Source organism: Penaeus vannamei, chromosome 16 (assembly GCF_042767895.1).
Source record: "Penaeus vannamei isolate JL-2024 chromosome 16, ASM4276789v1, whole genome shotgun sequence".
Classification (NCBI taxonomy): domain Eukaryota; kingdom Metazoa; phylum Arthropoda; class Malacostraca; order Decapoda; family Penaeidae; genus Penaeus; species Penaeus vannamei.
Genome location: NC_091564.1, coordinates 38,875,418 through 38,892,917, shown reverse-complemented (window position 1 = coordinate 38,892,917; position 17,500 = coordinate 38,875,418). Strand labels below are relative to the sequence as shown.

The 17,500-nt window shown below is 43.0% G+C and overlaps 1 protein-coding gene across 1 annotated transcript in view; it reads left to right on the top strand.

Annotated features, from left to right (window-relative positions):
* Positions 1–17,500, top strand: part of LOC113815287 (cytokine receptor) — a gene marked incomplete in the record, with an annotated part of 89,078 nt that overhangs the window by 70,833 nt on the left and 745 nt on the right. Inside the window, 6 exon segments of the mRNA XM_070131454.1 lie at positions 6,664–6,754; positions 7,472–7,529; positions 8,152–8,292; positions 11,934–12,095; positions 12,371–12,469; positions 12,633–17,500. The exon segment at positions 12,633–17,500 is cut by the window's right edge and continues 745 nt beyond it. Of these exon segments, the coding sequence (XP_069987555.1) occupies positions 6,664–6,754; positions 7,472–7,529; positions 8,152–8,292; positions 11,934–12,095; positions 12,371–12,469; positions 12,633–13,718 (1,637 nt within the window).

The window sequence follows — 17,500 nt, the reverse complement described above, 5'->3', positions numbered from 1 at the left end:
CTCTTGGTTTTGTCTTATTTATTTTTGTCTTTATCTCTCTTTCTCTGTCTCTGTTTTTATCTCTTGGTCTGTCTTATTTATTTTCTCCTTTCTCTCTCTCTCTTTCTTTCTGCCTTTCTGTCTCTCTCTCTCTTTCACTTTCCCTTTCTCTCTTCTCTCTTCTCGTTTCTCCTTTCCTTTTCCTTTCTCTCTTCTTCTCCCTCTCCCTCCCCCTCCCCCTCCCCCTCTCCCTCTTCTTCACCATGCCTATACCCATTCATTCACCCTCTTTTCCCTCTTTCTCTTTATGCATTTACAACGCAGTACACTCATAGACGTGATGAAGTCCCACCGAACGCCAGTAATAGTGACAAAACATCTACACATCTACCACCATGTCGGATAAACCATCAAATTGGTTATAACGACCCACCTCGCTTCTCTATAGACGACCCACCCCGCTCCTCTATATACGACCCACCCCGCTCCTCTATACACGACCCACCCCGCTCGTCTACATACGACCCACCCCGCTCCTCTAGATACGACCCACCCCGCTCCTCTATACACGACCCACCCCGCTCCTCTATACACGACCCACCCCGCTCCTCTACATACGACCCACCCCGTTCTTCTATACACGACCCACCCCGCTCCTCTAGATACGACCCACCCCGCTCCTCTATACACGACCCACCCCGCTCCTCTACATACGACCCACCCCGTTCTTCTATACACGACCCACCCCGCTCCTCTATACACGACCCACCCCGCTCCTCTATACACGACCCACCCCGCTCCGCTACATACGACCCACCCCGTTCTTCTATACACGACCCACCCCGCTCCTCTACATACGACCCACCCCGCTCCTCTATTCACGACCCACCCCGCTCCTCTATACACGACCCACCCCGCTCCTCTATACACGACCCACCCCGCTCCTCTATATTCGACCCACCCCGCTCCTCTATACACGACCCACCCCGCTCCTCTATATACGACCCACCCCGCTCCTCTATACACGACCCACCCCGCTCCTCTAGATACGACCCACCCACCTCCTCTATACACGACCCACCCCGCTCCTCTAGATACGACCCACCCCGCTCCTCTACATACGACCCACCCCGCTCCTCTATACACGACCCACCCCGCTCCTCTATACACGACCCACCCCGCTCCTCTACATACAACCCACCCCGCCCCTCTATATACGACCCACCCCGCTCCTCTACACACGACCCACCCCGCTCCTCTATATACGACCCACCCCGTTCTTCTACATACGACCCACCCCGCTCCTCTACATACGACCCACCCCGCCCCTCCTCTACATACGACCCACCCCGCTCCTCTACATACAACCCACCCCGCCCCTCTATATACGACCCACCCCGCTCCTCTACATACGACCCACCCCGCTCCTCCTCTATATTATTTTTCTTTCCTCCATATTTCAAGTTCTTAATATTCTCGGCGACTGCCATTCCTCGAGGGCCAGCGTGGAATGTAGTCCGGGCGGCGATAAATGGCAGACGAAGGCGGGGAACGGGCGGGAAAGATATGGTCTATTACCGTCGCCAGGAGGTGCCTCGGGCGGTTCTGTGAAATCAGCGGGAGGGGGAATGGGGAGGAGGAAGGGGGATGGGGGAGGGGGGATGGGAGGGGGGAGGTGAAAGGGGAAGGGGTAGGGGGAAGGGGTAGGGGGGAAGAGGGATGGGAGGGGAAGGTGATGGGTAGGGGAGGGAAAGGAATGGAAAGGAAAGGAGGGAGGGGTAGGGGGAAGGGGGATGGGAGGGGAAGGGGATGGGTAGGGGAGGGAAAGGAATGGAAAGGAAAGGAAAGGAAGGGAAGGGAAAGAAAAGGAAGGAAAAGGAAGAAAAAGGAAAGAAAAGGAAGGAAAGGAAAGGGAAGGGAAGAGAAAGGAAGGGATGAGAAGGAGAGAGGGAAGAAAGGGTATAGGGAGGGAATGGAAGGTATAAGGAAGAGCAAGGAGGAGAGAAGGGAGGGAAAGGCCGCGAATGGGAGGGAAAGGAGGAGGGAAGGAAGTATTAATGACCGCCACTCCAGTCTGCAGCGCCGCGAGGGCCTTCCGACCTCATCCGGGCACTCGACGCCACAGGAAAGTCAGGGGAAGCGGAGGGGATACGAACGCCTCATATTTCGACCCTTCCTTCGCCGCTCCCTCCTCCTGATAAGTTCCGAGAACCAGTCAGCTGAGAAGGTTAAGTATGAATTAAATGAAAATAAGATTAGCGACACGGCCTGCCCTTTCAAGATGGCGGCGACCGGTTTCACGGAAAGAGGATTATGGCGGCCGCTGCGGAGTGTCTGCTTGAGCGGAGAAGTCGGCTTTCGTCCCTTCCCGCGGCACGCTGTGTCTATTTGCCTCGCCTGCTGGCTACTCGCTCATCAATTACCACAGTTCGTTCGCCTAATAAATTCTCGTCGGCGGGGCGCAGCGACGGCTCGTATAATAGAGAGGGCGTTGCTCTTCGTCATGGTCTCCCCTCCCCCCCTCCCCTCCTCCTCTAATGTTGTTAAACGTCGGAGGAAAAGAAAGGTTATGTTATAATGTACGGGTTAATGGTATTTTTAGGAGGCCACGTGTGTGGTATTTAGTTACGCCGCCGTCATTCTCACCTCAGGATTATTCCGAGAAGGTGGCAACAGCATTACCAAGAGCGGGTCTCTTGTCGGGATCTCCAGAACTTCGAAGATTTTATTTCCTTCTGATTTTTCTTCGGTATCAAATGGAAGGCTGAAGTTTCCCGAGACCAGGGTTGATGTGCTGACCTGCGGGTACGAGGCTGTGAGATATTTCAGCATTAACTGATAAGCTGAGGCTCTACGCTGACATTGGTAACCCTTTGGGGACCTGGGCGTCACATTGTTCCGTTGGACCAACAATGCCCCGCGCTTGGCAGACATTAGCATTTGATACTCTGACACGGCGCAGCCTCCGCTTGCACTTTTTATTCATTGTGCCTTATTTAGCCCTCATCAGGCAACATTTAAGATTTCCGAGAACCTATTCCCCTTGTGATCTTACCACGAACGGCGCCCCATCTACGGGAGAGGCGAAAGACGACCTGCAAACGGGGTCCGACCGACCAGCAGCGCTCCATTGTGGCAGTCGACTGTGTGCGTCCCGTAATCCCTTTGTTGCCTTATCTTGTTTCCTGCCTCGACAATGACCGTATTTTCAGGGAATTTAGTCGCCGTCCATGTGCACAGATCCAGGAATATGACGCCCTTTTTTGCTTTTACGTGATATTTTCCGCTTCTCCGGCCTCCATTGTACTGACACAGGTTCTTTGTTTAGATCGTTGGGCAAGGGGCGTTCGCTCATCCAGAAGGCGGGAGCGGGGACGAAGACCCACCTTTGGGCTCGTAGTCCTGTGCGGGTCTTCCATCCCTCTCCTTTGGCTCTTGGTCACGCGGAAATCTCCCGAATCTCTCGTCCATTGGCTCTACAGTCTTAGCCAGACCTCCGAGGCTCCTCTCAGCTCTTCATCATTCGCAGAGTTCATCCGGTTATCCATTCTTTTGCTTTCCTTGGTTGTTTGTCTTGCAGAGACCCTGCGTGCCTCTCTCTTGTTTATCCATGTCCACGCACACTGCTTTGGATTTGCGATATGGAAATTCGGGAAAATAGTGTTATCCATGCAGAACTTCCGGTGTAAATGTGAGAAGATTACTGGTTTGAAATTCTATCCGTGTCGACTTTTTTTTGTGTGGTTCTTCATTTCATTCAGAGGGAATTATTTGTTTATTAAATAGTAACTTCTTATATCTTATTGATGATATTTCATACAGTAGACAAAAAGATATTTAGACATGTATTCCCATATGTAACGTCTGTGGACAAATGGCCCTTCATAGAATCTTTTCGGTGATTGGCTGTTGGAATGCAAAGGGGCGGAGCTTTCATTGTTAGTGTCTGGTAATTGGCTATTCGTGGAACCCTTCAATGTGATTGGTCATAATGGGTAGTAAGGCGGAACATTTGACTGATTTCGCAGAACGGAGGCAGGGTATAAAAAAAATTATAACGAGATTGATCTTCAGGCATGTTTTTTTATATTATTATTTCGAATGTGTTATTTGATAAAGAAAAAAGAAGGAGGAGCAAGAAATCAGCAAAGAAGATTAGAAGATTTAGAAACATGAAATAAGAAATCCTCATATTTTTTCATAGGCTTCTACATGACTGTGTCGAGTTTACGAGGAGTTAAGTAGAAAAGTGTATTTAGTCATGCAATGCCTGAACGACACTGTTATGCAACGCCGCATATGGTATCACTCTCAGGTTGCCTTCTGCAATTTCACTATCTTCGTTCATTCGTGGTCATGCATCTTACTCAGGGCGGTGGTATGCAATACATTTTGTTCACTGTACATGCGTGTCCTGCAGAAGGGCGAGTGAATAGAGCCGACCCCCTTCCTGTACAACGGCCTCATTAATCTCCTCTCCGACGTGTACTCATAACCGGTGATAATGGACAGCATAGTGCACATCATCCGCGCCTGATAACATCGTCCCAAGTTTGTGTCTTCCTTTTAGCCGCGGAATTCAAACTCTTGAAGCGATTTTTTTTTTTTTTCTCTCTCTCTCTTCCCATTTTTTTTCCTCTCGTTTTTATGCGGACCATCCATCTAAATTTCGCGCTGTTCATTCTCATTACCACGCCTGTCGGTCGTTCTGCGAAATATGACGACCCCGCCAACTCCTTCAAGGGGTGGAGGGCGGCCCGCGTTCCCTCCCTTCGCCTCCGCCTCCGTGTGGGTCTGTGGCGGGCGGGACGGGGGCTCAACGCTGTGTTTATTCTGGCTTGGAGGGGGCGTGAGGGAAGCAAGGGGTTGGAGGAATCCCGTGTGCCTTCTCCAACGCGTTTTTATGCTTTTTTTTTGGAGGGTTTCTTTGTGTTGTGTGTGCGTGTGTGCGTGCGTGCGTGTGTGTGTGTGTGTGTGTGTGTGTGTGTGTGTGTGTGTGTGTGTGTGTGTGTGTGTGTGTGTGTGTGTGTGTGTGTGTGTGTGTGTGTGTTTCAAATGACGTATTTAGAGATGGAGACGAGAAAATTTTTCTTCTTGTGAAGGATTGTTCGATTTTCTTCAACCGGGAAAGTATTTGGAGTTTCCGGACCGTTTTACATTTTCCGAACGATGTGCTTTTTGACTTGTTAACCGACCACAACGTCTTCGGACTCTTTCTTGCCAGCTGAGAGATAATCACGTGATCCATTTCTCACACTCGATTGAACAAAGGAACGTTAACATGCGGAGTTCGTTGTTCAAGAGTTTGTTCCAAAGGGAAGGGGGAATGGCGCGAAGAAAGGAGCCAAGGCCGAATGACTTAGCCTTAATTCCTTCGCCACGACATGCTGGTCCTTACCGGAAACTTTCCAAAATGGCGGACGCGGAGAACGTGGGGATGCGCTTCCAAAGGGTTCGTGCGTGTGTGTGTGCGTGTGTGTGTGCGTGCGTGCGTGCGTGCGTGCGTGTTCTTATGTACATGTGTACGTGTTGTGTTAATATGTATATATAACATTTGCATATACATACACACACACACTCACACACACAATATATATATATATATATATATATATATATATATATATATATATATATTGTGTGTGTGTGTGAGCGTGCACTCATAGATACAATTATTTGCCTATGAAACGGACAGTTATCTGTGGGAGCTTCTCTTTTTCACATGGTTGCATGATGTGGCATTGCGAAATCTATTTTTTTAAGGCTTCAGCCCCTGGCCCGAGAGGCTGCGGAGGAGGGCGGCGCTGGGCGGCGCTGGGCGGCGAGGGCGTCGCCGCAGGTGTTCGTTTTCCATGAAGGATGACGGCGTGAAGCGGCGCTGATAAAGCCGTCAGGGCGACATCATGGACACGGACAAAAGAAACCTCAGGTGCTGTGCGTGTCCAAAGCCTCCGCTCCCCGCTTTGTTCTTGGGCTGTGGGCGGCAGCGGGCATCCTGTCTAAATCGTATTTCTGGGAGCTTCTGCCTCCCACCGCGAAGGAGATGGCGGCCGTTTTGTTTGTTGAATCCCCGGGCCATTCGGCTCCCGACGCGCACCGCCAGCCGCCTTTGTCTCGAACTGCTTCTTTCGTCGCGTTCTCCTCCCGCCGCGACCGTTGAGATCACCGGCCGGCGCCGCCATCAGGGAGGCTCCTCGGGGAGAGCTGGAGCCCCTGGCCGGCCTGACGTGACGGGCGTTTGTGGCCGTTCAATTCCGAGAGAGAGGCTGAGGGCCCGAGGTTTCCCCTTTCGCTCCGGGCGGTTCTTCGAATGGGTTCTTTGAACGGCGCTCCTGAGGGGAATATTAGCGGGGTTTCCTCTCGCGGGATGGGGGCACAATGGACTTCATTCAGAGGCTGCACATTCACTCGGCATTCATCTTGATTGCGTTCGTATCTGTAGTAAAAAGAGTTTTGTTTTGCCCTTGTTTGTACTTAGAATTGTAAATCATAGGTAGATTTTCACGTTTTAGGTCCCAGCGAGAACCTTTGTGGCTACATTGGTTCCAAGAAGAGGCGTCTGGCGGGTATCGTTTACCGCATTAATCACGCCACCCTTATTTAGCGGTGCGTTTTTAATTAACCACACGTTTCCATTTTTTCCAAACAAAGGAATGCGTTAACCAGTTCTGTTCTTCTCCTCAGGCATCATGCCGTGGTGGCTCATCCTCATCATCGCCGTCGTCTGCATCATCGCCACGGTCTTCCTCGTCGCCATCGGCTCCTTTGGACAGAAGTAAGTGTGAATGAAAACTTCCTCGCCAGCCCACCCCAAGCGTGGAGGTGAGTGGGGCTGAGGGGCCGCGTGTCGAGCTCGGGGGCGGTCCGGAACAGCTGGCTCGAACCCCGTCGCCAGATATATGTGTCAACAGAACATGTGATGCGGCCGAGGCGTTTCCGAGAAGCGCGTGGGGGGAATTAAAGAGTTTCTCACGAGATCCTTGTAGATGTTTTGGTTGATGATAATGGTTTTCGTTCTGGGGCTCATTGCCAGGTACTTCTGGATCGCGTGGAGTGGGCGACCCGCACGCAACTCCGAGACTCGTTATTCACTCAAGAACGGTGTCATTCGGCTTCATCGAGTGATTAGATGATGTCAAATCTAGTTTTAGGAGACGTGTCATTTTGGAAGACGTGTGTAGGGTTTAAGACTGAGATAAATGAAGAAAACACACACGAGGGAAGGGATGATGAATAGAGAAGAGAGCGAGAGGCAACAAGTCGTATACTTTGTTTGAATGTATGAGTTTGCAGAAGAAAAATATTTATCTTAAGAATGGTTACAAGGAATGGCATGTGTGTATGATGCCCTTGCGTGTGTGTGTTTGTATTGCATAAATTCTTCAGGGTTTTTGGAATTGCGTTTGATATATGTTTGTGTATATGTATATATATTGATAAGGATATATATAGAGATAGGTTTATGTTTATATTTTTCTATTTCATTCAACAGGAAAGTCAAGGTGTTCTTGTTTGAGTGGAACCGCGAGCTGGATCTCCCAACGGGTCTCGTAAGTTTGGCTCTTGTTTTGCGAAAAAATGAGATATTCCTTTTTTTTTTTTTTTTGTATAATAAGATGTTCATTCACATTGCCCGTTGGGGAATATTGTACTTTGTTATTAGGCCTAATCATCCATGACCACACCATACCATGCCATACCACACAACACCACACACCATACCATACCACACCATACCACATCACACCACAACTTACCATACCACACCACACCATACCACATCACACCACACCTTACCATACCACATCACACCACACCCTACCATACCACATCACACCACACCTTACCACATCACACCACACCTTACCATACCACACCACATTACATCACATCACACCGCACAACCACGTCACTCCCTCCCCCACCCTCACCCTCTCTCAGCATGTAATCCATCATCCCTAACTTTCATAAAAACACATTTAACCCCCCCCCCCACCTCCTAACAGCCTCCCCTCCCCCCATTTTATCCCTGACCCTCATACCACTCATTCCACACTCATTCCACGCCGCCTATCTCACGCCCATCTTCCCTCGCCGCCCATCTCACACCCCACCCATCTCACGCCCACCCATCTCACGCCCACCCATCTCATGCCCACCCGACTCTTTCAGGGACCTAGCCTGCCCGCCCACGATGACCTCCACTCCAACTACAAGATAGTGCAGAACCAGGTCATCGACGACTGGGGCGGAGCTGACACCAGGATCCCGGTGAAGACAGCCACGCCCTTCTCCAACCCTGAGGAACAGGAGGTGGGTATTGGGTGGGGTTGGGGTAGGGGGGTCGTGAGAGGATTTTGCCGGTTTAGGGATATTTGTAGATCGATGGATAGTTAGGAGATAACAGACAGATTGATAGATAGATGGATATAGTAGATATATTGATAGATAGTTGGACATAGTAGATAGATAGATAGTTGGACATAGTAGCTAGATCAATCGATAGACATAGGTAGATTGGTAGATAGATGGGGATAGTAGATAGATAGAGAGACATACATACATACATACATACATACATACATACATATATAGATACATAGATAGATTAAGCAATAGAAGATAGATAGATAGATGTCCTAGGTGAGGACAGACTGGCCATCTAGGGAATACCTCAAGCTTTCTGGCAGCAAAGTAGTGAATGCCACTGAAAGGCAAATTTTGGCGTGGCTAATAACTTAGACCCTACACATTTTTTTTTTATGCGTGGTGGAAGTGCAGTGCAGCTGGATGTAAACGGCAGAGGTATTCCTAGTTGTTTGGGGGAACTGCAAACAAAGAACAAGTAGGGTCTGTTTTGTTCATATCTTTCTCTTGACCTCCTTTCTCTCTCACTGAACGTATGTATGTATGTGTATGCTTGCATTCATATATATGTGCATATGTATATTGTTTACCTATACACATGCATATACATATACATATGTATATGTATATATGTATACATATATATGTTATGTATGTATTTGTATACATCTATATATAACTATATGTGTATGCATACACATTTATTGCATATAGATACATACATTTAATCATTCATTCTTACATTCCTACAAATGTACAAACAACATACATACATGCATACATACATATATACATACATGCAGGCAAATGATATGCATGCATATGTACATATGCATGCATGCATATATGGATATATGCATACATAGTGTACATATAAACATGTATGTGTATCTGTATTCACTTACGTGTGCATGTATGTACATAAAGACACATATTCATAAATACAAGCTTACATTAAGAAATCCATAAATTCATACACATATAAACACAGTTACATATGCAGTATGCATATACACTATATCTGTCTACTTCACTGTATTTTGGGGGGGAAGTAAATATCATGCAGTATACAGTAAAAACTGGAATGAAGGAGTTTTACCACGATACTTTTGTATTTTCAGTATTACACAGTAATAGTATGTTATACAGTAATACATGAAATAGTGATCAAATCAGATATTTGGTCCACAATGTATACTCAGTAAACTAACACTATATATTCATCTTTATACCCATGGCAGACCTACCTTGTAAGTGTTCAGACGTACTCTTATTTAAGCTTGTTCATTTTGCTGAAGTTGGTTAAGAGGTTTACTGAGTTGAGGAAAAGACCAGCTGTCCAGTAACTTCACACCATAACACTCGGGCAAAATAAACATGCTTAAAGGCTTAGCATGAAAGAAAAGCATACATACACATAACCACACATGCTGGTGCTCATGTTCCTTAATCTAAGTTGCACATAAGTGTAAGACCTTTCCCAATTACCTTTGGATAAACACACACACACACACACACACACACACACACACACACACACACACACACACACACACACACACACACACACACACACACACACACACACACACACACACACACACACACACACACACACACACACACACACACTCACACACACATATCACAAATATATATAAACTTACAAATATGTATATGTATACAACCACACAGCAAAGCACAGGCATGTTAGTTTAAAGACTACATTTTAATTAAGAAAGTAAATGCATAAAATCACATCCTCTATGCTTATATTGAATTATCAAAGTACAACTAAGCATATCAGTACATCGCATTTTCTATGTAAGTGTGTAGGTAGTTATATACATTACAAATACTCTCATACAAAACAATAATTAAAAAAGCAACTGGGAGTAAGAGGTAATTTAGGTATGTTTAATACATGAAGATTATGCGGTGATTCAAAATCACAAAGAGACAAACATGGGATTAACACAAAGGATCAATGAGACCAATAGATTTTACAAGAAGATTTATGTCATAGGTCAGTTTTGTAACACATTAATGAAATATATATGTTGATAACACAGTACTTGGCAATGAAGAATTATCACGGATAATTCTCCAAAGATGGATGTTGTGGAATCTGTGCTTTCAAGATTTTCTTAGAACAGATTGAAGAAGAAGCAGATGAACACAGTTCATTTAAAAGATACCACAGCGGATGTATCCATCGTTCAAGAAGAAATTGCTTGAATAATCCCTGTAAAAAATATATATATTCCTAATGGCACAGTATTGACATGTCACACTGGAGAAAGATTCCAGTCATAGGATCTGCAAAAAGTAACAGTAAAGTATGTGGAGGAATTAGCAGAAAATCTAGTTGGTGCTGTTGTGCAGAATAATAGGAGGTATAAATGCAGTTTGAAAGCATTTCCCTGAAGAACCTGGTAGAGTGAAAATACCAAGGCTGTACTGATATTAAAATCTGAGACAGACTCCATATACATTGAGAACAGATGTAAACCAGGCAATCCAGAGGCTAGAAGCAGAAGAGATATGGGAGAAGGTAACACATTTTCAGACTCGGAATGTGGTTCTTAGTGGGAATAACCCATGCTACAAGTCAGTATTGTCACACATTTGTGAATTACATGCAATGAACAAATAGGATATTAGTTTCCTAGTTTGATAACTACATATTGATTAGCAAGGTTGATATATTAGAACATAATATTAGTGTCAGGCTTTATTGATTAGCAAGGTTGATATATTAGAACATAATATTAGTGTCAGGCTTTCAGGTAATAACCTCTGATCTCAAAAAAGCTTGACTGACGTCTCTTTCTAATTGTGCGAATTGATTCCAGTCATTCTACAGCACTGAAAAATGAACAACCAGGATGATATACTTTATCTCTCCCACTGTATTTGCCTTCTTAAAGATTTAAAGAAAGAAATAGAGAAAAAAGATCCTTGTACATATATACTGATTTGTTCTTTGCATATCTTGTATGTAGAGATTTTTGAAAATTTACCTGTTTTAAATGTTGCCATTTTCTAGATAAGATAAGAGGCTATCTTTTTCATTTGATATCTATCTTTTAGCTTTTATTATTATGTAAGTAATTTTTTCTTTAGTTTGTAGATATGGTGTTTTATTTTTTTGAATCTGCTTTTGACAGTAGTCTAAAATTGATTTTCTTTCTTCCAAAATAATGATACTTCTTTTATGCCCAGCAAATAAGCTTTGCTCTTGCTTTGTAATAAAAGCTGCATTTTCAGAGTGAAAAGATCCAAAGCTATATCTTATTTTAGAAATTTTAAAGAATTTATTAACATATTTTAAGGGTCAATATGGGATGCATGGAATCAAGTCTCAAATTGGTTTTCGTATTGCAAGACTCAACAATCAACTTTTAAAGGTAACATATTATTTGTCATATATGCTGTCCACCAAAGAGACTGTAAACAAGGAGTGCCCGTACCTTACCCAACTTTTTTTTTAGTATTATTATTTTTATTTTACCTAATATGTGAAAAAGTGCTGTACTGTGTTGAATGTGAAGAGGCTTTCTTTAAGACTTTAAATCCATTTCCAGCTGATACCAGACAAGGCCCGTCAGAGCCGCAATCCATCAGGGGATTCGGGCACCTCGGAGAATGATCAGGTTGACTCCTCAGGGTGTTCCACTGGCAGTGAGTCAGACTCCTCCTCTGGCAGTCATCGTGTTCCCCAGTCTTCGGACTCAGGGACTGGAACGGTAAAAAGAGCTTTTTTTTTTTTTTTACAATTTTCTTGATAACATGAACTCCTAAAATCAATTTTTTCTTGATTGTATTTATGGACAATTATGTAATGTTTATCATATGAGCTACTTTAGATTCACGTTTCAAATGAATAACAGTAAAAGTTATGAGTTGAGAAAGAATATGTAAAGTGTTCAAGCTTTTATCTTACATTTTCAAGTATTTTTATTAATGTGATTCTTTTACCATAATGTAATGAGGATAAAATGTGGAAATTGTCATTTTGTAGGAGGTTGGCTTTCCACCCGAGTCCAAGAACTGGGAGTCAGGCTCTCTCAGGCTCCGAACCCCAGTTCCTCCATATGTCCGCCCTGGATTGCCCCAAAATGTAAGTCAGATTGGATATAGTACTGTAATGTAGCATTAACCTTGTGGTATGTCTTTCAGCGTGTACTACAGCACACCTGCAGTAATGAATGAGTGTGGTTCTTTATTGTTACTTTGTATCTTAGGAACTGTCTTGATGTAATTTCTCTTTCTTTTTTTTTCAGATTACTAGTGCAGGATATGTGTCTGTGTCCTCAGTGCCAAATCTTCCTGTGGGGTCTATGGAAGATGGACTGTCTCTTCAGCAGTCCACTTCCAGCCTAGCCTTGGGAACACCATCTCACCAGCCTTTGGGAGCAAGGAGAGCCTCAACAGGTTACATTAGTATGCCTGACCAAGATGCAGAAGGGGTAAACCTCCCCCTAGAGATGTTAGGCAATGTCACCCTTCCGCATGACAGTCGGCCAGGAGGTTTTCCTGCTTACTCTAGACATAACTTCCCTCTTAAGAAGACACCAACATCTGAAATGTCACCCTACATGAAGACTGGATCTTTGCAACGACTCAATACTGGGTATGTTGCAGTTGCGCAGCCGGATGGAGGAGCAAGGGATGCTATGTCACAAGCTCATGGCTACTGTGGAGGTGAAGATCTTGGTGTCATGAAGAGGCAGTCATCCCTTTCAGCACTTCCACTTACATATAATAAATCTATAAGTACACCAGATGAAGATTTACCCCGTGGTACATATTGCCGTGTAGGTGCTAGGGGCTCACCTGGCCCACCCCCAGGTCCCTCCCCGGGGTATGTAAGTATCACGCAAGCCATGCCATCACATGCCATGTCTCATCCTGTCAACACAACTTCACCCACAAACAAATCTCCATATGTTACATTTGCCATGGCCAAGTCCATGCCTTCACCCACCAAGGAGCCTGAAAAAGCAGGTGGGGGCTATGTGTCTGTAGGGGACATGGCCGAGGGCCGTTGGGCCAATCCTGTGATGATGGCCCCAGAAGATTTTGAAGAGAGTCGAGAGGTGAGCTCAGCTCCGCTAGAAAGCACCCGGGGTCGACCGTTGTTATCCACGCGACCGAATACATCTGAGGCAACTATTGCTCATAATCGCGGGGCAAGAAGCTTCCCTCCTTTAGCGCCATCACTCTCTAAACAAAGCTCAGGCTATGTTTCTCAGGATTCATTGCCCTTCCATGATCCTGTAGTTATGTCTCCCAAGAGGCTGCTGACCCAGAGCAAAGAGCCATATTCAGTGATAATGCCACCAGACCATAAAGGAACTGCCGTGTGAGCATGTATCATTTCTAGTGAAGTTTTACTCCATTGTTGCATAAGAAATGTTTCAAGTCAGTCCACTGTTATTCAATATATTTGGCTTGAAGAACATATAGAAGTCATAAAATAATTCAGTTATGTGTAAGACTCTTCCTGAGGCAAAGTCCAAAGGCAAAGTTTCCCTTAATCTGAGAAACTTACTTAACAGACTTCCATAATACTGGATATCAAATGATATATGTAAAAGCACTTTATTGTGTGTTACCAAGTATTTATGAATGCAGTGGTTCACTCAATATTCTGGAGCATAAGATGATGAGAAGCAGCCAATATGTGCGTCTATTATTTTGTGTAGCATTGTTAATTGGGGGGGAGGATTTTAGTGCAAATCATGGTGGTGTTACTAATTCTTGATCCCTCAGTTACGTACGTGGTACACCTTTAGAAAGTACAAAGATATGATCCCGGTAGTGGTGTTTGCCCAGCAGTATGTGATGGTATTAGTTATGTTAAGTTGGTGTATATATGGATAGAGTTGTTAAAATAAAAAACAAAAAAAGAAAATATGTGGTTTTCACCATTAAGGTAAAAGAAGTCTTCAGAAGGCAAAAATAAACTATTCCAATCTATCTTGGGATGTGGTGGAGAAAGGAATCTCAAAAAAATACCAAAATAAACACCTGAAATTCAGATCTTTTACTGAAATTGTGTGTGAGAATTGAGTTTGTGTTTGTTTCATGAATTGCTAGGACTGTGATTTAACCCAGAAGTTTGCTGCTCACTTACTTTAATGCTGTTAAAACATGACATTCTGGAAATTAGTGGTGTAATTCAAATCAACAATGATAAAGTGCGGTGGCAAGGTTTTGGATGGTTTACCAGCAATGTGTCTGATGTTACTATTGCTTGTTGCTATTCCCAGTGCAATACCCACCATAGGTCATGATGCCATGTTGAAGTTATTTTGAACCACGGGAATAGTGAAAGAGCTTCAGATGTTACCTCTATACAGCTTGATATTTTTATTTGTTTGGCAGAGAAAGCCATATAGATGCCACATCCCTTGACACATAGATGTTGATTTTGTACAAAAAGGACTGTTACAGAGAATTTACTTATTGATAGAATCTCAATACAAGCTTGCAGTTGGACTGACCTCCACACTGCTAAGGCTCTGAAACAAAACAGACCAGAAGGTTAAGGGGCTCTGCTACATGTTGGGAAAAGAATGATTGTTTTGAAGTTATTCAGTGCTGGCTATGTCTCTCCAGTTCTGTGCCAAGATATTGTTCATGTGGTGAGAGTTCCAGATACACACTTCCTAATGCTCAATACATCTCAGTTTCAATACTCAGTTTGCATATGTAAGGAGGATCTGGAGCCAGTTGCTTCTTTCAGATTGTGTAGCACTGTGTTTTAAAGGTAGTGGGTGAATGGGTGTGATGGCAACCTGTGGTATATAGGAGCACTTTTGCTTTTGCCAGACTTTGTGACAATTTTATTTCTGTTGATTATTTTAGTGATTATCTTTTTTTTTTCCTATAAATTTCCAGTAGACAGGTGGGCTAAAATATTGTTCCCATGCAAATATAAAGTGAACATTTGCATAGGAAAAATCCAAAAGATCAGCGGCTTTGCCACCTATATACTCCACACCATCTTGCTTTCCCCATTAACATTATGAAGAGAAGAGATACGGAGGATTGTTATTTTGTTCAAGTTGAAATCTTCCTATTTGCAACAAAAGCAAAAAACTGTTAAAATTACGTTATTAAATCTCAAGAATAAGAACTTCTTTTCCTAATCTGATGGAAAACCAAGGGGTGAGCAGTAGACTCAACTACGTACTCAAACACAGTGAGAGTGATCCTGTTGTGTTTTAGAATGTTTATTGCATGTATTATACTTGTTATCTGTTCATGTATGTTAACTTACCGCCCAATACTTATCACTTTGCCATTATTGTCCATGCACCATAAGAGCTTGTTTCTCACTGCACATCCATGAAATCAAAAACAGTGTCCAAACTGGCTACTGTATTCTTTGTGCTATAGTTAGACATACAGGTCTTACAAACAATTCTCATAACCAATCAGCGAATGTGACTTGGGAATTTACATTTAATGAAGAATGTAGATTCCGCTACTCTGTGCTGATAGGGTCAGGCAAGCCGTACCATTGTAGAAGTTAACATACTGTGTATCTCTAAGATACAGCATTAATGTCTGCTCAAGTTTAAGTATCCCAGACACTTTAATAGGGAGGAATTTTATGGAAATGCATTTGATAAGATTGAGTGATATAACTATTTTGTTGATAATCTGTGAGACCGAGCGGTATTTGTTATTGAAAAGAGATTGAGTTGATTGAAATGAATTATAGAATACACAAGAAAGAAAAGTAATGCAAATAGTGATTATAATTACCATAATATATATTCATTTTTGATAAATACTGTATTATGATATGAAGGTGAGAGTTTATGATTATATAGGAAGTACTTTCAGATGCCCAGCAATACTATCCGAGAGTTAGAAACAAGGCAGAAACTTAAAATAAAGGGTAATCATTTTCTGTTTCATCTTGTGTGAGTTTCATCTTGAAGATTCATTTATATGCTGCTGGTCTCATTTTGCCTTAGAGTACTGTGGTCATGAAAGGTATAAGACATTTAAAATAGGGGATATTGCATGCATGTTCTGCTTATATATTCATTTCAGAGAGATATATTAATTTTTTATGAATGCCCATTGTCTTTTCCAGTTATGTGAAATATGCTCTGTCAGCAAACCAAAAGTACCTATTTGAAAATTTAGATATGTACGAAAAATTATATAGATTATATATACAGAGGAAGACTCTAGTGCTTCTTTGAGATTGGAAGTACGTAACACACATTAGATAAAATGAAGAGAGAAAAATTAGGTTTCATGGTTTATTATAATTACTTTTTTTATCACGGTATTCATAGATGGGATTCTTATCTCAGAGACATTATAGAACAATCTAACTGTCTAGTCCTCATAAATAAACTTGTACAAAGTGATTCTGAAGTGAATGTTAAGGAGGTGTCAAGATGTCAGCAATTATGAACAGTGTTCAAAAGCGTTAATTGTCTTTGAATGGTAAGATATTTGAGGGAACCTGAGGGAACCCGAAGGAACCCGTCAATGAAATCTTGCATTTTAAAAGATATTTAGGTTTGGATTTCCAATAGCAAAACTCATAAAATGAAATGGCTTAATTGTGCTTAAGATTCAAAAGTGTTTTAGTGTTCTTGTTAAAGAATTATCGGAAAGTTAAAGTTCCATTTTGAGCTTGTATTTATGTAGGTTCAGAGTTGCTGGTTTTGTCACCTGTAATTACTAAAGAAACTGCATACAAATATTGACGAATTATATGAGGTTGAGTAATGCACTGAGGACACGAGACTGAGAGGTGAATGTCTGTGCCAGTATGTAAGTTGACATCGATGTTGAAGATATATTTAAACCGCCCATAAATATACTGAACCTTATGTAAAACTTCAAAATTTGTGCCAAAGTGACATATGGCGAAAAGGCAAGAGATGCTTTTGTGTTGATTGTTAAATATATATAGATTAACTAATACAGCATTGTAGATATTTTTTATGTAACATTAATTGGACTTTTCATTTCAAAGTGTTCTTGTGATAACTGTATACAGTGTTTATTGAATTTTGTAAATATATTTTCTGTCTATGTAATTAGTTCCATGATATAAAGATTACTTTTTTCATGATACAGAAACAAGAATAAAGTCAATTCCATGATCATA